We start from the raw sequence: 25,693 nt of genomic DNA, 5'->3' as shown, positions 1-25,693 counted from the left end.
CTGAAACAAAACAGCTGACTCACCAAAGGGGCTGTTTACTGGGTGTAAGTCCCAGGGGCCAGCCGACCTCACGCTCGCATCGGCCAGCCCCGGGGCTGGGACCTGAGATGGCTGTCCAGCTCCTGGGCACGGAGGGTGTGCTGGGCCACTGGGAGCCTGATCCTTGCCCCAGGAAGCCCTTCTTCTCTGAGAAAGTGTCCGGTCCTGCCCCCTGACAGCACCCAGCCGGACAGGTCAAAAGCACAAGCCTTGGGGCTGAGGGCTCTGAAAGCCCTGCTGTGTGGGAAGGACCAGGGCCCCACCTGCAGGGCCCCCCACACCAGACAGAGGCAGGAGAGCCGGCGCCCCAAGCACACAGGGGCCATGCAGAGTGCTCCCTGGCCAGGCCCCTGCCCTGGGAGAGAGCCCAGTCTGAGGCTGGCGATGGCATCTCCAGCAGCTGACTGGCTGTGTGAGCTTGGACAAGTCCCTTAACCTCTCTAGGCTTCAGTTTGTCTCTGCTCAGTGCAGACGACTGTAGAACCCGTGCCACGGTGACTTTGAAGGTTAAGTGCTTTCCTCACGGGAGGTGTTTGGAATAGCTCCTGGCTCTTCGTAAATGCTCAATACTCGTTGAAGTGAACTGAAGTCGCTCAGTCGTGTCCAACTCTTTGTGACCCCATGGACTGTAGCCTACCAGGCTCCTTGGTCCATGGGATTTTCCAGGCAAGAGTACTGGAGTGGGTTGCCATTTCCTTCGCCAGTGGATCTTCCCGACCCAGGGACTGAACCCAGATCTCCTGCATTGTAGGCAGACGCTTTACCGTCTGAGCTACCAGGGAATCCCCAATACACGTTAGCTCATATTTATTGCCATTATTCCTATTATTGTTACTATTATTCCTATCATTGTTAAAACGCCCTCTCCGAAGGTCAGTAGGGACTCTTGCCCTCTGTGGGACCCAGACTCGCCCCCCCGGGGACCAGGCGGTCCCGCAGAGCCCCGCCGGGGTTGGCAGCAAGGACTGACGTGTCAGCAGCTGGCCATTCCTGGGGACACAGATGGGGGATGGGAGCCGGGAAGACGCCCTTACCCACCCTCGAGCGCCCGTCTTTGTTCTCTGCCCCTGGATGGCATGTATGCCCGGAATCCGTGTGCGGGACCCTCCCTCCCTGGGTTCACTCTCCCCACAGTCCAGGGACGCCTGCAGTTCCCAGGGGTGCAGAGTGTCCGGGGCGATACCCGCCGGGCGGACCTCACTGTGCCCTGCAGTGCTGGAGCCAGGATAGCTTCATGCAGGCTGCTGCGGTCAGGCTGCACTCAGCAGCCGCGCTCAAAGCCCGTTACAGGGAGTTTCAGTGTTCACCGCCCCACCAGCACCGCGAGCACAGCAGGCCTTCAGTGCCCTTGAGCAGCCCGAGTTGAGGGGAGTCCGTTTATGTTCCTCAGTAATTTTCACGTAAGCGGTATAGATATAGAAAAAATGGAAAATAAAAATAACGTAAGCGGTTGCTCCTCAGTTACGAGTTTTCACAGTTAAGGGTTGTTTTTTTCTAGAAAGCTAGAAGCGAGGTGTCCTGAGTTCCAGCAAACCTGAGCCATGCTTGCCAGCCTCTCCCTGGCCCTCCCTCCCCCGCTGCAGTTCCCATCCAGGTTTGGTAACTTACCAAGCGCCCTGCTCCTGAGGAAACTGCTTTTCCTACGCATAAAACAGGCAGAGCTGTTCTCCGCTCCCAGCAGCGACTCCTCATCTCCCTGTCAGCCCCTGCCCATGGTCATTCACTTCCTGCCTCTCCAAAGCCCCAGCACAGGGCCAGCGGGACAGGTGAGGCCACCCCCTCCCGCTGGCCGATAGCTGCCACGAGCCGTCCAGGTGAGCTGCAGACAGCAGGGACCCCCAGGCTTTCCTGGTGCCCGCAGTTACCTGCTGGGGGCCGTCCACCTGGAGCTCTTGCCAAGTTCGCGTTCAGCCCTGAGTCAGATCCCACCCCCACTCCATCCAAATGCCCTGTCCTTTCCTGGGTCGTGCATCCGGCTGAGCTCAGGGAAGGCAGATTCTTCAAACTGAAGCTCAGCAAACCAGGATGACGAAAGGGGATGCAGTTGCCAAAACCACTGTGTACTTAAAGTTAAGTATTTAAACAATTGTGGTAAAATGTGTCTTTTTATATGGCGAATATCTTAACCATGTTTAAGAGTTCAGTGGCATTAATTCCATTCGGATTACTGTGTCACCATCACCAATGTTCATCCCCGGGACTTTTTCATCTTCCCAGACTGAAGCTCTGCACACGTGAGATGCTCACTCCCTCGCCCTCCCCGGCCCCTGCCCCTCCACTTTCTGTCTCTATGAGCCCGGCTACTCTAGGAGCCTCACAGAAATGGGCTCACACAGTGTGTGCCTTTTTCTGATTGGCTTATGTCACTCAGCAGTAGGTCCTCAAGGTTCATCCACAGCAGGCGCCAGAATTTCCTTCCTTTTCAGGGCCAAATAATGTTCCACTGTGTATACACACCACATTTAGCTTATCCATTTACCCATCAATGTGCATTTGGGTTGCTTCTACTTCTGGCTATTATGAATAGCTTGCTATGGACAAGGGTGTGCAAATATCTGCTTGAGAATCTGCTTTCGATTCTGTGGGATGTATTCGCAGTGGTGGTATTGCTGGATAGATCTGTTTAATTTTTTGAGGAATCACCATACTGTTTTTCACAGCAGCTGCACCATTTTACATTCCCACCAGCAATGTGCAAGGGTTATAATTACTCCACTTCCTTGCCTACAGTTGTTATTTTCTATGTGTTTGTTTTTTAATAACAGTCATCCTGATGGGTGGGAAGCAATATCTCACTGTGGCTTTAATCTGTATTTCCCTAATGACTAGAGATGCTGAACATCTTCTCTAGTGTTTCTTAGCCATTTACATGTCTTCTTCAGAGAAGTGTTTGTCCAGGCCCTCTGTCCATTTTTTAGTTAGGCTGTTCGGTTGTTCTGGTTGAGTTGTAGGAGTCCTTTATATATTCTGGATATTGATCTCTCATCAGACACATGATGTGATTTGCACACATTTTCTCCCATCTGTGGGTTGCCTTTTCTTTCTCTTGATGGTGTTCTTTAATGCATGAAAGTTTTCATTTTGATCAAGTCCAGTTTATCTACTGTTTCTCTTATTGCCTGCCTGTGGATGTCATAGCCAAGAAATTATTGCCAAATCCACTGTCGTGAACCCTTTCCCCAATGTTTCTCTCCAAGAGTTTTATCACCACTAAGGCTTTTAAAAAAATACAGACTCCATGTCTCCCGCCCTGCCTACCACAGCAGATTCTCTGCTACTCAGGAAGCCGTATTTTTCTGACACTTCTCAGTGATTTGGGGCTAGTCCGTCTTCCCTTTAAGTTAAGAAATCTTCTGCATAGTAACCCCAGCAGCCTCTCTCAGCCTTGATTTGCGTGGGCACAGTGACAGGGGCCTTGTGCGTGCGTCCCAGTTACTTCATTCATGTCCGACTCTTTGTGCCCACCAGGCTCCTCTGTCCACAGGCCTCTCCAGGCAAGAGTGTTGGAGTGGGTTGTCGTGACCTCCTCCAGGGCATCTTCCCCCCTGACGGATCGAACTCTCATCTTCTGTGTTGGCAGGCAGGCTCTTTACCACTGGGAAGCCTGGTGGGGGTGTATTCGCCTGCAAATAGAGTAAGATGACACACAAGCGTGCAAGTGTCCCCTGCCGCCTGCGTCACTTCTGCCCAGTGACTCGGACGCTGTCATCCGGGAAAGAAGGGCCGAGTGGAAGCCTCCATCCAGACGTCTGTCGTGTTCTCAAGGCTAGCTCAGAGTCTCTTCTCCAGACAAAGACAAGCTCGTTCATTTCAGTACTTCCTGAAATGACCCAGGTTTCCAGCTCCCTGTTGTTCTCATCACCCCCCTGTGCAAGCAGGTCGTCAACAACCCCTTAACACCGGGCACCTGGACTGATCCTCCTGCCGTGGTCCTGCTGGGATGATGCCCAGGACACAGTGCCGTGGACAGCGCCGGCCTGGCCCTGTCCTTGGTGCCGGTGCGGGACGTTTCTGCCCCTGAGAAGAGAAAAGGGATTTTCTTTTCTAAAAGTAGGAAGGTCTAGGATTTCATCTAAGGAAGGAGATGAGCTCCACAGCCATCCATGGCCCCCAGGGTTGAAGCTGGAGGGGGAGCGGTGGCACCTGTGGAGGGGAAAGCAGGCTCCGGGTACGGGGTGTCCGTGTGTGCTCTGGGTGTGCATGTGTGTATATGGGCTGTGTGTGTGTGTGTGCGTGTGTGCATGTTGTATATGGGGTGTGCGTGCATGTGTGTGTGTACATGTTGTGTATGGGGTGTGTGTGCATGTGTGTGCATGTGTGTATGGGGTATGTGTGTGTGTGTGTGTGCATGTGTGTATGGGGTATGTGTGCGTGTGTGTGTGTGCATGTGTGTATGGGCTGTGTGTGTGTGTGCGTGTGTGTATGGGCTGTGCATGTGTGTGTGTGCATGTGTGTATGGGCTGTGTGTGTGTGTGTGTGCATGTGTGTATGGGCTGTGCGTATGTGTGTATGGGCTGTGTGTGTGTGTGTGTGTGCATGTGTGTATGGGCTGTGTGTGTGTGTGTGTGTGTGCATGTGTGTATGGGCTGTGCGTATGTGTGTATGGGCTGTGTGTGTGTGTGTGTGTGCATGTGTGTATGGGCTGTGCGTATGTGTGTATGGGCTGTGTGTGTGTGTGTGTGTGCATGTGTGTATGGGCTGTGTGTGTGTGTGTGCATGTGTGTATGGGCTGTGTGTGTGTGTGTGCATGTGTGTATGGGCTGTGTGTGTGTGTGCATGTGTGTATGGGCTGTGTGTGTGTGTGCGTGTGTGTATGGGCTGTGTGTGTGTGTGCGTGTGTGTATGGGCTGTGTGTGTGTGTGTGTGTGCATGTGTGTATGGGCTGTGTGTGTGTGTGTGTGCATGTGTGTATGGGCTGTGTGTGTGTGTGTGTGTGCATGTGTGTATGGGCTGTTTGTGTGTGTATGTGTGTGTGTGCATGTGTGTATGGGCTGTTTGTGTGTGTGTGTGTGTGCATGTGTGTATGGGCTCTGTGTGTGTGTGTGTGTGCATGTGTGTATGGGCTCTGTGTGTGTGTGTGTGTGTGCATGTGTGTATGGGCTGTTTGTGTGTGTATGTGTGTGTGTGCATGTGTGTATGGGCTGTTTGTGTGTGTGTGTGTTTGTGCATGTGTGTATGGGCTGTGTGTGTGTGTGTGTGTGCATGTGTGTATGGGCTGTTTGTGTGTGTGTGTGTGTGTGTGCATGTGTGTATGGGCTGTGTGTGTGTGTGTGTGCATGTGTGTATGGGCTGTTTGTGTGTGTGTGTGCGTGTGTGTATGGGCTGTGTGTGTGTGTGTGTGTGTGTATGGGCTGTGCATGTGTGTGTGTGTGCATGTGTGTATGGGCTGTTTGTGTGTGTGTGTGTGTGCATGTGTGTGCATACGTGTATATGGGCCATGTGTGTGTGTGTGTGCACAGGCCATGTGTGCCCTCTCGCCTTGGATGTGGATGTGCCTCTCGCTGTCTCCACGTCCGTCTGTGTGAACGCTGGTCTGGGAAGGCAGACGGGAGACCCGGCTGATCAGCAGCAGCGCTGCCTCTCACACCTTCTCAGGAGCCCTTCGCGTGCTGTAGATTGGTCTCAGCAGCCCTGCAAGACCACACTCCAGAGACCCAGGCCGCAGAGCCTTAGACTGAGCCCTGCGGTGTGCCAGGGACAGCGTGTCTCCAGGGCTGGGTGGTCCCCACCCCGGGTGGTGGCTGCTGTCCCTCCCATGTCCCTCCTCACACCCCCAGCTTGTCCTCTTGAGTGGTGCTGGGGGCCTAGGGGCAGATCACATTCGTGTCCTTGGCACTAAACTGCCTGACTTTGAAAACTGTCACATAACATAAACCGTGGGCCCTGGCCTCCTCCACGCTGGCTCTTGGCTTCCAGACGCAGGCGCCCAAGCCTTAAAGAAACCCTCCTGCCTTGCTGAGCGTCCTGGGACTCAGTGGCCCCCTCCCAGGAAGGGGCGTCACTTGCTGGGTTCCAGATCCCAAGATACCCTCCCCAGTGACCGCATCCTCCTGCAGGCACCGCATCTGCCGGGTTTGTTGGGAAGGAGGCAGATCTGCCGTGTGACTGGCCGGGAGCAGGCTCGTCCTGCTCAGCCTGCCTCCTGTTTCCCGGCGGGCATCCCGCCCGTAGACCGGGGCCCTCAGCCCGGCCTGTGCCTGTGGAACCCAGGATTGGGGCAGAGGCTGAGGCCGTCCCAGGGAGGACCCAGCATTCAGGTTCAGGAGGGAAGCCGGTTCTGCCCTTGCAGGGTGTCACACCTGGAAGGGATGGGCTGCCTGCTGTGTCCCCGGCAGGAGAAGAAACAAGACGTGGATGGGGGCTGCATCTCTGCGGGGTGACACCTGGCGGGACGTTGTCGCCTGCAGACTTGTGCACGTGGCCTCGGCTGGCAGCCTCTGGGTGCAGGGAAAGGGGCCTCTGGGCCTCTGGACTCTGTCCTGAGCCCCTGCTAGCTTGCTCTGCTGCCCCAAGCAAGCCCCCAGCCCCTCTGAGTCTCAGTTTGTTCGTGTGTCAGAGGGTCATCATTTGTGTCTTGGGAGGGTCAGGTGGAAAAGAGAAAAGTGTTCTTTAAAGAGTGTAAAGAGCTGTTGGTTGAAATGTGTTTATTCTACTCCCAGCATACTGTCCTGTTCACCTGACTGGGGGCCTCTGTCTTTATGAGGAGCTGTTAGTGTGTCTGGGTAAGCTTTCTTAAACCTACCACCTGAGTTCGAGTTTGGGCTTAGACTGTTGTTCGGGGTAACCTTGTTTTGCTTTTTGACAGCGTCTTGATGTTCTTTTCGTCCTATGGTGTGTAGTTAAATAAGCCGGCCTTTGTGAGCAGGCTTGCCAGCACGGGCCAGCTCGGGCCCGTGGCGGCTGGTGGGGTTGCCGAGCGGTGTGGAGCCGGCTCAGGGCTGGACGGGGCCCGGCTCTTGTCTTGAGCTGGGGGCCCGCTCTCCGTTTGTCTGAGTTCCCTCGGCTGGAAAAGGCAGCAGTGGTCATGCCTGGTCTGTAAGGCTCATGCGAGGACTGAATTAGAGAGTACGCTTACTTCATATATAATGAGCGTTAGATGTTAGCCGTTTGGTGACTGACGGTAGCAAGCTGGTGGCCGTCAGCAGTCACAGGCACCTTCTGAAATATAGGACGGTTTTTGGAAGTGTGTGCTGACCTTCACTCTTGAACGTGATGTTTCTGAGCCTCAGAGGGAACGTGACAAACTGAGGAAGCGGGAGGACTGCGTCCTGAGCGCTCCTGCCTGTTCACGTGGTGCCCTCGTGTGGCTTGGAAACCCTGGCCATGGGGCCAGCTTGCAGCTGTAGCGAACTGATTGCACCAAGCACTACACACGTGGCCGTGGCCCCTTCCTGCCACGACAGGGCTGCCCATGCCTTGAGCGTGCATGTGTGTATATGAAGCGTGTCCTGGACGGGGTCCCCAGAAACAGAACTCGAGACAAGGTTTGAGTACAAGCGGTTTATTTCGGAGACAATTCCAGAAAGCCCTGACGGGCGGGGAAGTGGGTTGGGGAGAAGAGGAAGGCAGTGCAGGACTCGCCGCTGTGGTGGCTGGACTTGGGGGTCCTGGGGGAGGGCGTGCCCGCCCAGAGGGCCAGGGGGTGGGGCATCCCGGTGTTTCCCGCTGCTCCACAAAGGCCGAGCGTCACAGGTGCCTGCAGAGGGGCTCTGTCTGTGCTCCAGGGAGCAGCCACTGCAGGGAGGGTGTGGGGGCAGCTCGGGCAGCATCAGTGATGAAGAGGGAAGACGGGAAGAGAAGAGGCTGTGGAGTCAGATCCCTCAGTCTGCTGGGAAGGAGGGGTGGCTTTAGAGAGCTGCTGGCTTTCAAAACACCCATAATTCCTAAAAGAGAACAGCGAAAGCACTGCTGAGTCTGTGTGGGGTTCATCAGGGTCACCAAGTCTGTGCGGACCCAACAGGGTCACTGGAAGGCTGCAGTGAGCCAGGTACTCCAGAGGGGCAGCTGGATGTGTGCAGGTTGCCAGGGCAACGGATGCAGGCTGAGGAGGGCCCCTCAGTGTGTCCTGTGACCTACAGTTGAGCTGCTGGGCTTTCCTTGAGTTTGCGGACATATAAGCTCATTGACAGTCAAGATGGACAAGGGCTACAGCAGCTGTTGAGAGGGATGGGCTCATCCCCACCAGCCTGCCTGTCCGCCTGTCTCTCCTCTTTCATCCTCAGCCTCCCCCTTTCTCTGATGCCTTCTGCTCTGGGATGAGCTCACTGGGCTCACGGAGTGCCTGGACAGTCCGTGCCGTCTGGTATTACAAAAGGGGCCCAAGTTAGGAGGAGGTTCAGACCCCATCTCTGAGGCTTTGGGAAGGCTGCCGTCCATCCTCGTGGGGATGGTGAAACAGGAATAGAGTTGTGGTGAGGACGTTATGGAATATGTTGTAATGACACGCTTGGTAGACAGCAGGCGCGCAGCAAATGTCACCTCCCTCCCTCCTCTTGGTCGGCCACTCGAAAATAGAAGCCGTGAAAGTCTGAAAGTCATCTGCAGAGGGAGCTCTCCTTCCTGAGCGGGTGATGCCTGGTCACTCACCGTCTTTTCCGGGCACACCTCTCACCTGAAGCCTCCCCAAATGCACCCCATTGCACCATGATGCTATTCGACTCTGGGTCTTCCTGGAACTTGTGTGTATAATTTTTACTGAAGTAACTTGTGCTCTTTTATAATTCTTTAACAATTGCATAGCATGTGCGGTTTACAAAACACTATCTTATTTAATCTTAATGACTCTGTGAATTAGGGTATTCTTTTTCCTAATTTTAGGCTTCCCTGGTGGCTCAGATGGTAAAGAAAATCTGGCTGCAGAAGACCTGGGCTCGATCCCTGAGTCGGGAAGATCCCCTGGGGAAGGGAATGGCAACCCACTCCAGTATTCTTGCCTGGAGAATCCCCACGGACAGGGGAGCTGGGGGCAGCTACAGTCCATGGGGTCGCAGAGTCAGACACGACTGAGTGACTAACGCAAACTAACTTCCCAGGACAAAAGAGAGGAAACTGGGACTCGGCCTCGCCGGCTCGCTAGGAGCTCGCAGCTTGAAAGTGGCGGACCAGAGCAGAGCCAGGCCTCTGACCCACACACCCCCTTCCCCACCTCACGGTCCCCTGCCGGTTCCGGCTCACCTACCTCCTCCCTCTGCCCCTGGGGACCTCTCCCTCCGTGCGCCGTGCTGGGGCCCTAAGCTTGGCAGCGGCAACCACAGGCCTTCCTGCTGCTGCAGTCAGAGCTCCCTGGGCACCAGCAGGCGTGCCGTTGGCAGGCCAAGGGGTCCCTGTGGGAGGCTTCCTCGATCCCCTTGAGCGACTGCTCCGTCTGCAAGGATGGGGTTGCGCTTTGCAAACCACAGAGCAACCACTGCGGGGAGCTCAGGGCAGAGGAGCGCCCACCCTGTGAGTCCAGCTCTGCTGACTGGGGCCCAGAGGCCGTGCTGTCCCAGGATGCTCGAGACGGGCCCCTCTGGTTTCTGGGCTATCAGATGTCTCTGGCCAGGCAGCAAAGCACCATTCATGGTGGCTGAAGGAGGGCCAGCCAGCCAGGTCGGGCACTCACCCGCTGAGCTGTGAATGGGCTGCCCCCAGAGGCTCTCCGCCGCATGTCAGGGATGATGGACCAGTGCAGGCAGATGCATGAAGGTCTGGGTTTGAAAAACAGGCAGAACAAGCCAGGTCCAGAGACCACAGGCAGGCAGCTGTGCAGGACAGACTGGCACCCGTGAACGCACAGGACAGGACTCGGAGAGACGGGTGGACAGGCTGATGCCGGGTCTGGTGCCTTTGTGACGGGCAGCTGGGGATGCAGGTGAGAGCTGTCCAGATGCGGTGTTCGGGGCTGGATACAAAGAGGCTGTGTGCGCACAGGCCCTGCTGGCCGCGGAAGGGGACGGCACCCAGACAGGCCAGGGAGTCTCGGAGAGGTGCAGGGGACTGTCCAGCTCAGAGAGCGGGAGGGACTAGGGTCTCACAGCCTGCCGCCCTGCCCACCTTGGCCAGCTCGCATGAAGAGGTCTGCCATGCGCCCTGCGCCGTCTTCCCAGTGCGGCCTCCTGCCAGAGGCAGGGACACGGCCCTGCCGGAGCTGCCGCCCTCCTCTCCTGATCACTCCCCCGGCCCCATCAAGCCTGTTTCTTGGCCCCTTTCTCACTGGCCATGTTTTCCATCTCTTAGCCTCCTTATCTGGCTTCTGGCTGAGCCCTTGTGTGTCCAATGACCAGGGGCTGTTCAGGAGTGACACCGTCTCCGTGGGTGCAGCCACGCGGACAGGCCCGGGTGTGGGACTTGTGGCAGCAGCGGCTTCCAGGACATGGTCTTTCTGCCGAGTGTCATTAGAAGAGGAGGGCCAGCCGCCCGTCACTCGCCCCATGGCTGCCCCGAGCCTGTGCTTAGCCTTGCCTGGAGGTTCCCGTGTGAGGTCCTGCCCTTCCCAGCTCTGAGACGGCAGCCCCGCGGTCTGGGCGGCCGCAGCCGTCCTGTCTCTCGTGTCTCCTCCGGTCCCTGTGGTTACTTTCCTGTTCTTGGGAGGCTGGCGACCTCGGTGGTGCCCTCCAGAGGCCTCCCGCCCTGGTTTCTTCTCAGTTGGTCGCTACTGCCTGCATGAGCCTGGATGATGACTTAAGCTTCACCATCCAAAAGGAGAGGGTGACACTGCCCTCCTCAAGCTGCTTGTTCACATGGTCAGTGAGGCACTTGGGGGATACACCAGGGAGAAGTCATCATTCTTAAACTCGTGCACAAAAGAGAGATGGCAAACAAGCCAACAGGCGACCCCGGTAGGTCAGGCGGCACTGTGCACCGTAGGGGAAGGTGAAGCAGGGGAAGGCAGAGTGATGAACGCGGGCTGCTGGAGAGCACGTCAGGGAAACTGTCCAGAAGAACATGTGCAAAGGCCCTGGGGCGAGAGCGAGCACATGTTCAGGGACTGCAGGGAGGTCAGCGTGGCTGAAGCAGATTAAACAGAACAGACTGTGGTCAGAAACGAGGTCGGGGGAGCCAGGGGCCAGCGTGCAGGTGGGGAAGCCACAGGCAGGCTCCCGGCGGAGGAGCCACCTGGTCTGTCTTGTGTTGCAGAGGGTCCATGAGGGGGCGGGGACGGAAGCTGTGGGGGTCACTTGGCTGGAGCAGGGGCGGGGGAGGAGGCAGAAGTGGCGAGCAAGGCTGGGGGTGAAAGGAGACAGGCATTTCTAGCACCTTCTTGGCCTGGGTGAGATTGGAGATGCAGCTCAGAAACGGGGAACCTGGGGCAGCGGGAGCTTCAGTCGTCCTGAAACCAGTGCTCTGTCCTCAGGGATCTCACACTGGTACACACACTCACACACACTCACATGAGCACACACAAATGCACACATACACACACTGACACTGTCACATGCACACACGCACACACACGTGTGCACAGCCACACACACTGCAACGTGCATACGTGCACACATACGTGTGCACACTCACACACACATGAGCACACACAGACACGCTGACACTGTCGCATGCACGCACACACGTGTGCACACACACTCACAGTCATGTGCATCCATGCACACTTGCACACACACTCACATGAGCACATGCACGCATACACATGCACTGACACCGTCACATGCAAACATGCACACACACGTGTGCACACTCACACTGTCACATGCACACACACTCACACACACTGTCACGTGCATGCATGCACCCTCACATGTGTGCACACTCACACTCACATATACACATGCACTGTCACATGCACGCATGCACACTCGCACACACACACACTTGCATCGTATCTGCCCGGGCAGCTGAGGGTCTGCAGGCCCTCATGGGGGGCAGCTCCTGCCGGCTCCGTCGCCACCGCACCGTCCGTCCTGCGCTCTTGGAGCCACAGAGACGCTGACATTTGGGAAGACGTGGAACAGTCACCCACTGTGTGTGCTCTGGCAGGGCGCCGCCTCTCCCAGCTGTGGGGTGGCGGGATGGCCGGCCTCCTCAGAGGTTGTGTAAATATTTGGGGAGCAGCACACAGCTGGGAGTGGACCCTCGCCCCCAGCTGGCTCGTTCGCTGCTGCGGGACGTCTCGGCCTGGTCCCGGGCTGCCAACTCCAGGCCCATCACAGCCACTCTTCGTCCCCCCTTCCCTCCAAGCCTGGCGGCCTGGTCTGCGGGACGGCTCTGAGCAGCCCGCTTGCCCTTCTTGAGACCCCCGGCCCTCCCCACGAGGACAAGGGCGGGCAGAGAAGCTGCCCCCGGGGTGGGGGAGCGTAGAGAATGTCCCCCCAGGGGGCCTGGAGGGGGTGGGGGCTGGGACAGCCCGCTGGGTGCCGGGCGGAGAGCTCGTAGGGTCATGCATGGCCCTGAGAGCCCAGGCCTCCCTGACCTGAGACAGAAAGTCCACCGAGGACCCAGGAGCCCAGCGCGGGGACTCACGGGACCCTGGCTCCCGAGGGCTCTGTGAGGAGGAGGTGATTGGGTCCTTTCCTCTGCGGCTGGTCTTTTTTCTGGAAAAGCACCTCCCTGTCAGCAGGTGGCTCGCCTCCACCCCACCCCAGCCTGGGACTCGGAAAGCAGAGCTCAGTTGCACCTGTGGGTCCCCCTGTTCTCAAGGCAGGTGTGCCGCCGTCCCCCACGGTGGGTGAGGTCAGGGTGCCGACAAGGAGGCCGTGACTCCTGTCTTCAGGAAAGACCCCAGGCAGCACTTGCATCCAGTCACCCACAGTGCCCAGAGACCCGGTGACCGGCTGGCGGGAAAGAGCAGACGCTAATTTGCGGGCTCATTGCTTAAGGAGCCGAGCCTGCAGGGAGAGGTCCTCACCGGCCTCTGCCTCAGGATGGGGGTGAAGGTGGGGGAGGGTGGCCCCTCGTGCAGCCCACCTTCCTCCTTGAAGAAGAGAGAGGGCTGTTCTGTTGGGTTCTGGCAGGAACCAGGCCCAAGGAGGAGGGGGTTACAGGTCCCCCAGCCTGGCGGGCCCCAACCTTTTTGGCACTGGGGACCAGTTCCATGGCAGACGGGCTTGTCCATAGATGGGCGGACGGCGGGGTGGTTTCAGGGTGAGTCAGGCACGCACCGTTTACTGCGCACTGTTTTTCTGTCACTGTTAGGCCAGCTCCGCCTCAGGCCTTCAGGCACTAGATCCTGGAGGCTGCAGACCCCTGCTCTAGCCCACAGTCCTCCTGGGCAAGGGGAGCTCAGAGAGCTGCGACCCCTCCCCGGGCTGAACGGCAGGCTGACCAGCTCTGTTTCTGGTCAGCGCCCCGCGGCCGTCGGGGTGAAATGCAGGGGCTGCGGAGGCCCAAGGGAGGGGGGCAGCTGAGGTGCGAGGTGGGGCGAAGCCCACGGCTCTGGGCTTGAGGGGCGTCACTGGGTTGGGGGAGGGGGTGACTGGGAACCTTCCCACCCTCCAGGTAACCCCTGTGCCTTACCGTTTAGCTTCCTCTTCCTGCCTCCGGGCTCTGCCAGGAAGCATGGAGGAAGAAACATTAGGGAGAATTCACAGCTAGGCCTGGAGGAAAACATCCCCTGCTGGTGGCATTCCATGCTGGCGAGGCTCAAGAGGGGCCCTCTCGGTGCACTCCCCTGAGCTGTTCCCAGATGACCCAGGCCGGCCCAGCACGGAAGATCGGGCCCCTCACCCTCCATTTAGGGTAGGGGTGAAGATGGGGTGCTGGCTGGGGGTCTGCCCCGGGGACACCAGCCCCCGAGCGAGGTGGGCGATGCTGCTGCAGAGCCCACCTTGCTGTGATTCTCCCCAGAGCCACTCAGCCTGGGACCTGTTGGCCCTTTCCTGAATCTCACCACCCAGATCCCTAGAGAGAGTAAAGGGAGTGAAAACCCACCCCCCGCATGCTAGGGGGCACTGAGGGCTTGGTACTGGGCTCCCTGCAGCCCCTCACTCCCCTTTGGACACAAAGCGTATCTGGATAACTTGACCAGTGTCTGCACCCTCAGAAACAGCCCCCTACCAGCAGGACTGTTTAGGGACCCAGGATAGAGTCCCCTCGGCGAGGTCTCCACCGCTCGGGCAGTAGAGCTGCAGCCCCAGGTGAGAGGCCTGGGTGCTCAGGACTGGAGCCGGACCAGTGATCCGACCCTCAGGTCTCACAGCCCGTCTGCACCTCCCTGAGGGCGGGAAGTGGGGAAGGGCTCCTCGGCCCTGTGTGTGTGCTCACTCAGTCCTGTCTGACTCTTTGCGACTCCATGGACTGTAGCCCGCCACACTCTTCTGTCCATGGGATTCTCTAGGCAAGAATACTGGAGTGGGTTGCCACGCCCTCCTCCAGGGGAGCTTCCCAACTCAGGAATCTAACCCTGTCTCCTGCATTTCAGGCAGAGTCTTTACCATCTGAGCCACCAGGGAAGCCCTAACGCCGTAAAGCCACAGGCCAGGCGGTGAGGGGCCTCCGGAGCACTGGCCCGGGTCTCTGCATGCTGTCACCTGAGCCCTCAGACCCAGAGATACACCTGCTCTGGTTCTCCGTCATCTTAACTCAGTCCCTTGGGGCTTTAAAAAAGCATCATTGCTGGTGCTGTTTCTGTTGATTTAAGAAACTGAGGATATAACCTGTCCCTTCCTAAGACACCGGCTGCCCTGTTTGCTCAGGTCACTTTGGCGTTGGGACAGACCTTACCGTCCACACTCAGCGCCTCTCAGAAGCAGGATGAACCAAAAGCAGAGGTTGGGGCATAGCCCCTTCTCCTCTAACAACCCCTGCTTCCTCACCACTGGGGTTAAGTTACCAGAAATTCCCTGCTACTGGACCCCACTTCTTTTCTTACTCTGCATGAAAATCTTCACATCTTGCGATCCTTTTCTTCCTGATCTGTCAACTGAAAATGCCCCCTGGATGAAGGCACAGACACTTGCACGGTGGAGCTGTTCTTTCTCCCCACAGTCAACCCCAATACGCATGCCCTCCAACCCCGTGCTGGAGGAAGCGAGGCCCCCCTTTCGTGGTCACTCACTCTGCACTCTCCTGAGCGGCCTCTGGTACTTGCACTCGGGTGCCATTCACCCCCTCAGCATCCTCTGTGATGCCGCCAAAACTTTTGGCTTTCTCTGCCTACCAAAGCTGAATAAAAAAATAGAGGGAGTTTGGAGAAAACAGAAAGGTGGCTTTAATCCTCAGCTGAGACACAGCAGGCTCATGCTTCAAGAAAGGTGCCCCCTCCATGAGGAATCTAGGAGATTATCTAGATCTTGCAGTCAGGGAGTGGGTGATTAGGAGCAAAGGTGTAAGGATCTTGTATTCTTTCTCTTACATTGTTTCAAAAATACTCCTAGGCCAGCGACAGGTAGCCCATTAGTTGGGTCCATTGTCTTTGGTGAACTTTACTGTGGCCTCCCTTCTGTAAGGCCAAAAAAAAAAAAAAAAACCAGAAGAAGAACTACAAGGGGTGGTCTGCAAAGAGAGTGCTGTAAACACAGGATGTGATTAGCACAGAGTTAAATATAACAGGTGCAGAATGGAGGTCAGGCAGAGCTTGAGGGCGATAGGTATGCTGTCTAGGCAATAAGAAACCTAGACAGTGTATTAAGAAGCAGAGACGTTACTTTGCCTACAGAAGCTCTCCTGTTAAAGTGCTGCACTCAAAATGCCAGCAAATTTGGAAACTCAGCAGTGACCACAGGACTGGAAAAGGTCAGTTTTCATTCCAATCCCAAAGAAAGGCAATGCCAAAGAATGCTCAAACTACTGCACAATTGCACTCATCTCACACGCTAGTAAAGTAATGCTCAAAATTCTCCAAGCCAGGCTTTAGCAATACATGAAGTGCGAACTTCCAGATGTTCAAGCTGGTTTTAGAAGAGGCAGAGGAACCAGAGATCCAATTGCCAACATCTGCTGGATCATCGAAAAACCAAGAGAGTTTCAGAAAAACATCTACATCTGCTTTATTGACTATGCCAAAGCCTTTGACTGTATGGATCACAATAAACTGGGAAAAATTCTGAAAGAGATGGGAATACCAGACCACCTGACCTGCCTCTTGAGAAACCTATTTGCAGGTCAGGAAGCAACAGTTAGAACTGGACATGGAACAACAGACTGGTTCCAAATAGGAAAAGGAGTACGTCAAGGCTGTATATTGTCACCTTGCTTATTTAACTTCTATGCAGAGTACATCATGAGAAATGCTGGGCTGGAAGAAGCACAAGCTGGAATCAAGATTGCCAGGAGAAATATCAATAACCTCAGATATGCAGATGACACCACCCTTATGGCAGAAAGTGAAGAGGCACTAAAAAGCCTCTTGATGAAAGAGGAGAGTGAAAAAGTTGGCTTAAAGCTCAACATTCAGAAAATGAAGATCATGGCATCTGGTCCCATCACTTCATGGGAAATAGATGGGGAAACAGTGGAAACAGTGTCAGACTTTATTTTGGGGGCTCCAAAATCACTGCAGATGGTGATTGCAGCCGTGAAATTAAAAGACGCTTACTCCTTGGAAGGAAAGTTATGACCAAACTAGATAGCATATTCAAAAGCAGAGATATTACCTTGTCAACAAAGGTCCGTCTAGTCAAGACTATGGTTTTTCCAGTGGTCATGTATGGATGTGATAGTTGGACTGTGAAGAAGGCTGAGGGCCGAAGAATTGATGCCTTTGAGCTGTGATGTTGGAGAAGACTCTTGAGAGTCCCTTGGACTGCAAGGAGATCCAACCAGTCCATTCTGAAGGAGATCAGTCCTGGGTGTTTATTGGAAAGACTAATGCTGAAGCTGACACTCCCAATACTTTGGCCACCTCATGGGAAGAGTTGGCTCATTGGAAAAGACCCTGATGCTGGGAGGGATTGGGGACACGAGGAGAAGGGGACACAGAGGATGAGATGGCTGGATGGCATCACCGACTCCATGGACATGAGTCTGAGTGAACTCCGGGAGTTGGTGATGGACAGGGAGGCCTGGTGTGCTGTGATTCATGGGGTTGCAAAGAGTTGGACATGACTGAGCGACTGAACTAAACTGAACTGAATGCTATTCTAAAGATCCTCTTGATGAAAGTGAAAGAGGAGAGTGTAAAAGCTGGTTTGAAACTCAACATTCAAAAAACGAAGATCATGGCATCCAGTCCCATCACTTCATGGCAAATAGATAGGAAAACAATGGAAACTGAGAGACTTTATTTTGGGGGCTCCAGAATCACTACAGATAGTGACTACAGCCATGAGATTAAAAGATGCTTGTTCCTTGAAAGAAACTTTGTTGACAAAGAGACTTTATCTTGGGGGGCTCCAGAATCACTAAAGATAGTGACTACAGCCATGAGATTAAAAGATGCTTGCTCCTTGAAAGAAACTTTGTTGACAAAGGTCCGTCTAGTCAAAGCTATGGTTTTTCCAGTAGTCATGTATGGATGTGAGAGTTGGACCATAAAGAAAGCTGAACGCTGAAGAATTGATGCTTTTGAACTGTGGTGTTGGAGAAGACTCTTGAGAGTCCCTTGGACTGCAAAGAGATCCAACCAGTCCATCCTAAAGGAAATCTGTCCTGAATATTCATTGGAAGGACTGATGCTGAAGCTGAAACTCCAATACTTTGGCCACCTGATTCAAGGAACTGACTCATTGGAAAAGACCCTGAACCTGGGAAAGATTAAAGACAGTAGGAAAAGGGGAGGACAGAGGATGAGATGGTTGGATGGCATCACCGACCTGACGGACATGAGTTTAAGCAAGCTCCAGGAGTTCGTGATGGACAGGGAGGCCTGGCGTGCTGCAGTCTGTGGGGTTACAAAGAGTCAGACATGACTGAGCGACTGAACTGAACTAATGGCTTTTCTAGTAGTCATATACTGATGTGAGAGTCGGACAATAAAAAAGGCTGAGCGCCGAAGAATTGATATCTTAAAACTGTGGGGTTGAAGACTCTTTAGAGCGTCTTGGACTGCAAAGAGATTAACCCAGTCAATCTTAAAGGAAGTCAACCCTGAATATTCACTGGAAGGACTGATACTGAAGCTGAAGCTCTAATCCTTTGGCCACCTGATGCGAAGAGCCAACTCATTGGAAAAGATTGATGCTGGAAAACTTTGAGGACAGGAGGGGAAGGGGATGATAGAAGATGATGATTGGACGGCATCATCAACTCAATGGACATGAGTTTGAGCAAACTCCGGGAGATGGTGAAGAACAGGGAATCCTAGTGTGGAGCAGTCCATGGGGTCACAAACAGCTGGACACACCTGAACGACTGAACACAGCAAAGGTACAGGATATAATTTACATATCCGCTTAGGCTCCATTACCAACTACAGGTCAAGAACAGTTACAGTGAAAAAGGAGCTCAGAAAAGGGCTAGAGAGAAAAGGAAACTGTTTGCTCTTTTTCACTGTAATATCTGCAGACCTTGTTTTAGGCGCTGTACTCTTACTGGAACTGATTTAAAAGCTTGGAAAGAGTCAGGGAGGGGATTTGGAGAAAGCCTCTGGGGAGGGTCCAGGTTCCGGACCCAGTGCCCCCCTGCGCACCAGTCTGCCAGCACAGTTCCAGGAAGAGCCAGGATTTACCTGCTGCCATCATCCTGGTGGGGACGGAGGGCTTGTGATCCGCAGCCGGCGTTGGGGGGGCCACCGGGAGGTGTGACTGCAGCGGGTGTGGGGGGGCCTGGGGGTGTGACCCGCAGCCGGCGTTGGGGAGGGGAGGGACGCTGGGAGGTGTGACTGCAGCCGGCGTGGTTGGGGGGGAGCCTGGGAGGTGTGACCGCAGCCGACGTTGGGGGCCTGGAAGGTGTGACCGCAGCCGGTGTGAGGGGGCCCTGGGGGGTGTGACCGCAACCGCTCCAGTGGCCGCCGCAACCCCAGCCACCATGCAGCTCTCGGCCCCGGGGCCCCTAAACGGCCGCGCCGCCGCGGCTCTTTGTCTACCTGCTCCGGGCGTTAAAGGGCCCGCCCGCAGCCGGGGCTCGGGGCCCGCGGCGGCGACGGGAAATGAGGCTCTATCGCTTTAAGTGCCGCCGGAGCCGCGAGGCGGGCGGGGGGAGGAGGGCGCGGGCCGGGCCGGGTCCCCAGCAGTCCGCGTGGCCGCGCTCAGACCTCGGCGGCCCGCCGGGAGACGCGCTGTTCCTGCTGGGTGCCGGCCGCGGGCCGCGGCGCCGGGAGGATGCTGCAGCTGCCGCCGCCCAGGGCGGGCAGAACCAAGTTCCCCCGCAGGTAAGCGCCCCGGCTCGCGACGCGGCTCCGCGCCGTGGGCTGGGGTCCTCCAGGAGGGCGTCCTGGCCACCCTCGCGGCTCCGATCGGAAGGACGCAGCGCCACCTGGGCCCCTGGCTCCGGAGCGTTTGGCCTGTTGGCCCCGGGGTGGAGGTGAGCGTGCGGAGGGGTTTCGGAAGGGAAGCTGGGCTTGCGTCCCTGGGACCGGTCGGAGTGGGACCGTAGCACGACTGGACCGGACTCGCGGGGCTCCTGCAGTGCGCTGGGACCTGGGCAGTGGGAGGAGGGGAGCTTCGATCCCGGCCCCGGAAGCTCTGGGGGTCCCTTGGGCTCAGGGGAGGTGGTGGAAGTGCGGGCAGAGACCCGAGGTGGGGGCAGGGTTGCACGCGTGACCCCGCAGCGGGCAGGACCCCTCCGGGAGAGGTGAGAGCCGGCCGGGAGATGCGCTCCGGGGGCCCGCTCGGCCCTGGAAGGTGAGGGCGGCAGCCCCGGGACCCCAGCCCACTTGGAAACCACGCTTTGGAGAGAGCTAAGGGGTCCTGCCCCCTGAGGAAGCGTGCTGATGCTGCCTGCTTTTTCTGGGAGCTTCCCAGCCCGCGGACACCTTCCCCTCCTCCGCCTTCCGAGCTGAAGGAAGTTGGAGATTAGAGAGTTGAATGGGAGGCCGACGCCCCTTGCTGGGACCACTCCGCCCCCAGCCCCGCCCTCGGCCCAGATTGTCCTTGGCGACTGCCCCTCCTTCCCCTCGGGTCCCTGCCGGGACCTCCAGGCCGCTCTGCCCACGTAGGCTCCGGGTGGAGCAGACAGGTGGCAAGGCGCGGTCCGGGCGTCTCCAGCGCCCAGAGCCCCTCAGAAGCTTGTCCTGCCCCCTCCACCTGGAGACCCGTGGGGTCCCTTTGCTAAGCTGATCGGTGGGGGCGGGGTGTCATAACGGCAGCCAATTCAGGAACAGAGAAGACTCCAGAGAACAGAGGTCTATTCAGGGACTCGTGAGGATTTCTACTTATGCCGAGATCCTTGGCTGAGTCCTGAATCTCTGACCCTGAAGAAGGCAGAGGGAGGGTCCCTTCCTAACCCGCCCAGCCTCTGCCCCTGCCTGGTAGCTTTTACCCACTTCAGGTTCACAGGGCTCTGTCTGAGGAAGTTATAATTGCCCTGGTTCTACCCTTAGGTGCCCCGCTGCCCTCCCTATGGCGGAGAAAGTGAAACTCTGTTAGTTGGCCCCAGCATCCTTTCCCTGAACGTGTCTCTCCATCCACTGGCGGCCGGCCTTTTTGCTTGGTGACCGCACAGGTGACATGGGGGTCACCCCATGGTGCCTAGACTTGAGTCCTCCCCGCCCCCTCTGCCCACCTCACCCCCACCCTGGAGACCCAGATTCTGTCCAGTGAGCTCTGTGCTGGAGCCACAGCTGTCCGTGCTCACCTGGCAGGTGGGGCAGGTGGGGCGGGCCCTGTCTGCTGTGGCCACAGAGGCGGAGGAGCAGGTCTAGTTACACCTCTGCCCGCCTGCTGCCTGCTGGGCTATGCCTGGGCTGGCCTGTGGTTTTCTTTTCACCCAAGCCTGAGACTTCCCGGTGGAGGGGGGGTTGTAGCTAGTAGGGAAGGAGAGACGGGATGTCATAAACTGGAGGTCTGTCCGAGAATTGCCAGAGTTCAGACATAAACTTTAACTGCCCTGGCTCTCATCCACTGAGGGAGGCTTGGCCTAGGCCTTGGCTCAGAAAGGGGCCGCTCAGAACCTGACTTGTAATGGTATTTGGTTGGGAACAACAGGCATTGAAGAGACGCTTTCCCTGCAGGCTCTGGGAGCACTGAAAGAGACAGCTGGGGAGGAGTGGCCCCCCCAGCACCCCACAACCAGCCCTGGGCCTCCCCTCCCAGGTGCCCGTAGTGGCTGCGTCCTGGGGGAGGCTCCTCCGTCGGCCCCATCCTCGCTGTCTCAAGTGTTAGGGTCGCTCCTGGAGACACCTCTCCTGCCCCGGCAAACCTAAGCTAGAAACCCCGAGTGCAGGTGGTTGTCCCATTCGGCTCTCTTGGACTACCTCCTGGGAGGGACCCTGAGCTGGAGCCTGGGGTCCCTCGGGAATAGGGCCGGCTCACAGAGACCCTGGGGCTGTAGGTGTGGGCCCAGCACAGGGACAGCCCCTGGGAGGGGACGGCAGAGTCAGCAGCTGCGTCCGGTTGAGGGCTTCCAGGGCTGGGCATGCACGCCATGGGCAGGCCACGCGTGCCAGCGGCCCCTTGCCCTGCGGAGCCCTGCCCCCTGCTTGGTGGCAGGAGAGAGCGCAGGGCAGGACGCGCCCATGAGGATGCTGAGTACGGCGGGCACCCGTGCCCACAGCCGAGCCGGCCGCCTCTGCCATGGTCACAGGACGTGCCACGACAAAGCCTGTGCCCGGGTCTCTGTCAACGCCTGCTGGTGTAGTCCCCACAGCAGGTCCTGGAAGAGCCCATTTCACAGATGGAGCAACCGAGCACAGGGAGGGTCAGTGAATGTGCCCACGAGTGCCCTGGGGGCACCTGTGTGGCTCTGCAGCCAACCTTTGAGCCTGCTCCAGGGAGGTGTTCTCACAGACACTAACCCAGGCCCAGGGGACCTGCCACGCCAACACTGCAGAAGCTGAGGACAGTCGTGGCCTCACAAGGTCGAGGACTGGCCGACCACTCACGGGCGTGAGGGGAGAGCCTGGACTCAGTGTGCAGCCCGACTGGGACCCTGGTTCCACTGCTGATCCCTTTGCGGCCTTAGCTGCTTGGCAACTTGCCTCAGTGTCCTCGAGCTCCCAGGGTGTGGGGATGACGGTGAGAGGATGTGAAGGATGGAGTGCTTTCTGGGAAGAGCTTCCCAAAAAAGTGTCTACGTGTATGTGTGTAACCGATGCACCTCACTGTACTCCTGAAAGGAATGCAACGTTGTACATTAGTTATACTCCAGTACAAACTAAAAAACGGGTTACAGGCAAAGAGGAGCAGAGTGCTTTCAGCACGCAGGCTTCACGGGTGATGTCACATAGCCGAAGTCCCTCCTCGTTTCTCCAGGCCGCCCGCTCCCTCGGCATCCTTCCCTGCCATCCTGCTAGGGCCCTGATGAAGGTGCCTGTCGGTGTGACAGACTACACAGCTCTCTGCTTACAGTATGTCTTAGATCTTTACGTAAATTCTTAATGGTCCATCTTTAGACTTCTATCTAGCCCAAATTCTGTGCTACTTATGGTAGTATATTACACACCCTGTTTTGACAGCAGATTACATACACCACCTGAAAAAACGCAGGCTTTAAAAACACCAGCTTGTATTTGTTCAGCATCTACAGTGTGATACTTGGGGCCCACAGCGTGCTGGGTGCTGGAGGAATGCAGACCCCCAAGGAGCTGGCACCTCTCCATCTGTTCAGCAGTGTCATGAGCACCCCCGATGCAGGCACAGTGCTGGGAACGGGGGACACAGTGGCGTACAGTCCCTGCCCTCAGCAAGCTTGGAGTCTTGCAGTGCATACAGACAAACGAAAGTCAGCAGACGGGACCTCCCTGGTGGTCCAGTGGTTAAGAAGCAGCCTTGCAGTCCAGGGGGCATGGGTTAGATCCCTGGGTCGGACGATCCCACGAGCTGCGACAGACAACTCCTGAGCCCGTGCTCTAGGGCTTGTGCTCCGAGACGAGAGACGCCCGTTTGCCACGACAGAGTAGCCCCCAACTTGCAGCAACTAGAGAAAGCCCTGGAGCAGCAACAGAGACCCAGCAGTCAAATAAGTTAATTTTTTAAAATGTCAGCAGACACATATGTACGGCATTTAGAATTTCGAGACGTGAGAGGCAGTCGAGCAGGAGGAAGTGGACATACTTGTGGTACCTGGAAGCAGACAGGGCAGGAGGACTTCATGGCAAAGGTGGCATTTTCCTTGGGCCTTGAAGATAAAGTAAGAGTTTTCCAAAGGAACATGAACTCCTCTGAGGAGAGAGGGAGGAGATTTTCCTTGGTGGGAGGCTCTGTGCCCAGACCCGCCCTTCCCAGGACGCCCCCCATCACACAGGCTGCTAGTGTGAGACACACAGCTCTGTACTTCCTTGCATGTTCAGCCGCACCAGGAGCCCTGCCTGAAAGCCTCTGATCTAGTAGCACAACCTGCTGTTTCCTCTGGACCGGGTCCAGTGTCACCTCACACCACGTTCATGGCCAGAGGAACAGAGCCCCTCACCCTCCCCTCAAAGCAGAGTCAGGTGATGCTGCCCCTGTGGAGGATGCGGCGCCTATGAGGACTCACTCCGACCTAACTCTCTAGGGATGGCTTGGGAACTTCCTAGAAATACTCAGGTCCTGGACATGCCTGTGATCCGTGAGGACGGGCACACCACTACGGGAAAACACTGAGAAGAAAGAAGGTCGCGGCGCCTCCGCAGACCCGCCGCGAGCGCGCTCGGCAGCCCAGCTGTCCTGTCAGGGCGTCGGGGATGCTTGCTGCGGCCGTGCGCAGACGGGGGCTGCAGCAAGTGCCGCTTCCTCCTAGGCGGACTTTCCTCCAGATGTGTTGCTACCAGGGCCGTTGGAGTAGCAGGGGGGTCATTCAAAAGAGGAGATGGGAGGGAAGCCCTGCATCCGACTTCCCTGCCCTGCATCAAGCTGGGGGCCACGCTTTTTCCGTGTTTACTCCGCACCATGACCTCGAAAGGCTGATGGTGTTGTGACCACTGCGGAGCTGAGGGTGAGTTTGGGGTGAGGGTGGTGGACAGGCGTGCCTATCCCAGGTCGTAAGTTGCTGAAGCAGAAGTTTGGACACAGCTCTGGCTGGTCCCTCTGCCTGTCACACCCTGGGCGAGATGTCCGGTTAAGGAGCTTGGTGTTTTCTGAAAGCTTAAGGACGCCGGGGCTTCCTCAGGGAACGGCCGCTTTCTGTGAACAAGAGCTGCTGATGTACCAGTTCAGCCTCCAGGGAAGCTGCTCTCCAACCTATTTCTACTTTTCCCCCAGCAGTCGTTCATTGCATGATGCTGGCTTTGTCCAACCACAGGTTCCTGCAGACAGGAACTCTTACCCAAAAGTGATGTGTATGTGGAATTAATAATGTTCTTTTGACGATGACAACAAATAGCCAGCAGGGCTGGCTATATAACAGTTTATATAACAGGTCAGATGTGGATAAATCATATTTTTTAAATTTTACTTTATTGAAATACAGTTGATGTGGCAGTGCTGTGTTAGTTTCTGCTACCCAGCAGTTACTCGGTTATGCGTGTACGTGTTGTTGTCCACGCTCTTCTCCACTGTGGTCCATCACAGGACACTGACTGCAGCTCCGGAGGGTGGGTGGAGAGGGATGGACTGCGGATTTGAGATTAGCGAACGTGCCGGTGCCCGGTGCGCCGTCACGCGAGCTCTTCAGGGCCAAACGGCTGCATGAAGAAAAGCAAGTCAGTTTTCCACCAGCGCCTGTTGCAACTGCCTCCTGTATGCCAGGCAACGTTGTGATCACTGCAGACAGAACAACAGACAACTTATTTCAGAGCCCATGGCGGTACGATTAACTTGTAATAGAGTGGGATGCTGGCTTCTGACACTGGGATGCCAGTATCTGCAGTGAGAAGCAAGCGGTCAGAAAGAGAAGCGACTCGCGGCCACCGGGAAGCAGCCGTCAGGAGGGCAGTGGGCGTGGTGGGCTGGTGCGCGTCGTCGCCCTCTGCATGCGGCCCTTCCTTCCTGTTGACTGTTCGGTGTGTGTTCCGTGCCCGTACTCCATACGGTTTCTCCCTTTGAGCTCCTCTCTTTCACTTCCACTTTTTCACAAACATCCGCAACTTCCAGGCTCTGAGTTCCCAGCTCAGTGCCCATGCCTGCTGCTCCTGAGAGTTGGTCCCAGAGGCATTGTTCTCCAAGAACTCAGCTCCCACGGAGGCCTGGGAGAGGGCTTCCCTCGAAGGTGGGCTTCGTGCTTAGTAACTTTGCCTTTCGGGCCAGCCTCGAGCAGCTGTTGGGGAGGACTTCTGAATAACCTCTTCCTGCAAAGATGGCTCCTCTGGATGAGGAAAGCCCATAAAGATCACTCTTCTCAGGGCTTGAATGTGTTTTAGAATTACCTTCAAAGTATAGAGAGCTGTATGTTAATTGATGAATTTCCCTGCATTTTGCTTGGTCCACTGTTAACAGGCCAGCTCCTATAAACGGACTGAGAGAGGGGATGTATAATGAGACCAGCCTCCTCCTGTGCTTTATGGAAATCCCCTTCATCCTCCACGAGGCACCTCATGTTTGCATTATCTTCCAAGTGCTTGTGTCCGGCAGTCTCTGCATAGAAAGCCTGGCCACAGCTGTGGCCCCAGAGGATGTGCAGGCCTGGGGTGTATGGGAGGGGAGGGGAGTTCTGCTCCCTCAGCAGGGACCCTCAGGGCATTGACCAAGTTCTGCCACCCAGGCCTTGGGGAGAGCATGCAGGGGCTGCTGGCTGGACGTGCAGTGACTCTGGATCTGTCCCGCGTCGGAGCAGA

The 25,693-nt window shown here is 56.5% G+C and overlaps 1 protein-coding gene across 6 annotated transcripts in view; it reads left to right on the top strand.

Moving 5' to 3' along the window:
• The window catches only part of NAV1 (neuron navigator 1), a 199,191-nt gene that overhangs the window by 122,431 nt on the left and 51,067 nt on the right, over positions 1 to 25,693 (top strand). For 2 of the 6 annotated variants that reach the window (XM_061383768.1, XM_061383767.1), the window contains exon 1: positions 19,096 to 19,216. The exons of the other annotated variants lie outside the window; for them this stretch is intronic. In XM_061383768.1, the coding sequence (XP_061239752.1) occupies positions 19,167 to 19,216 (50 nt within the window). In that variant the 5' untranslated portion in view covers positions 19,096 to 19,166. Of the gene's footprint in view, positions 1 to 19,095; positions 19,217 to 25,693 lie in introns of those variants that run through there. 6 annotated transcript variants of the gene reach the window in all.

Source organism: Bos javanicus, chromosome 16 (genome assembly GCF_032452875.1).
Source record: "Bos javanicus breed banteng chromosome 16, ARS-OSU_banteng_1.0, whole genome shotgun sequence".
Lineage (NCBI taxonomy): Eukaryota > Metazoa > Chordata > Mammalia > Artiodactyla > Bovidae > Bos > Bos javanicus.
The sequence above is the reverse complement of the archived record's forward strand: the minus strand, read 5'-3'. Positions and strand labels throughout refer to the sequence as shown.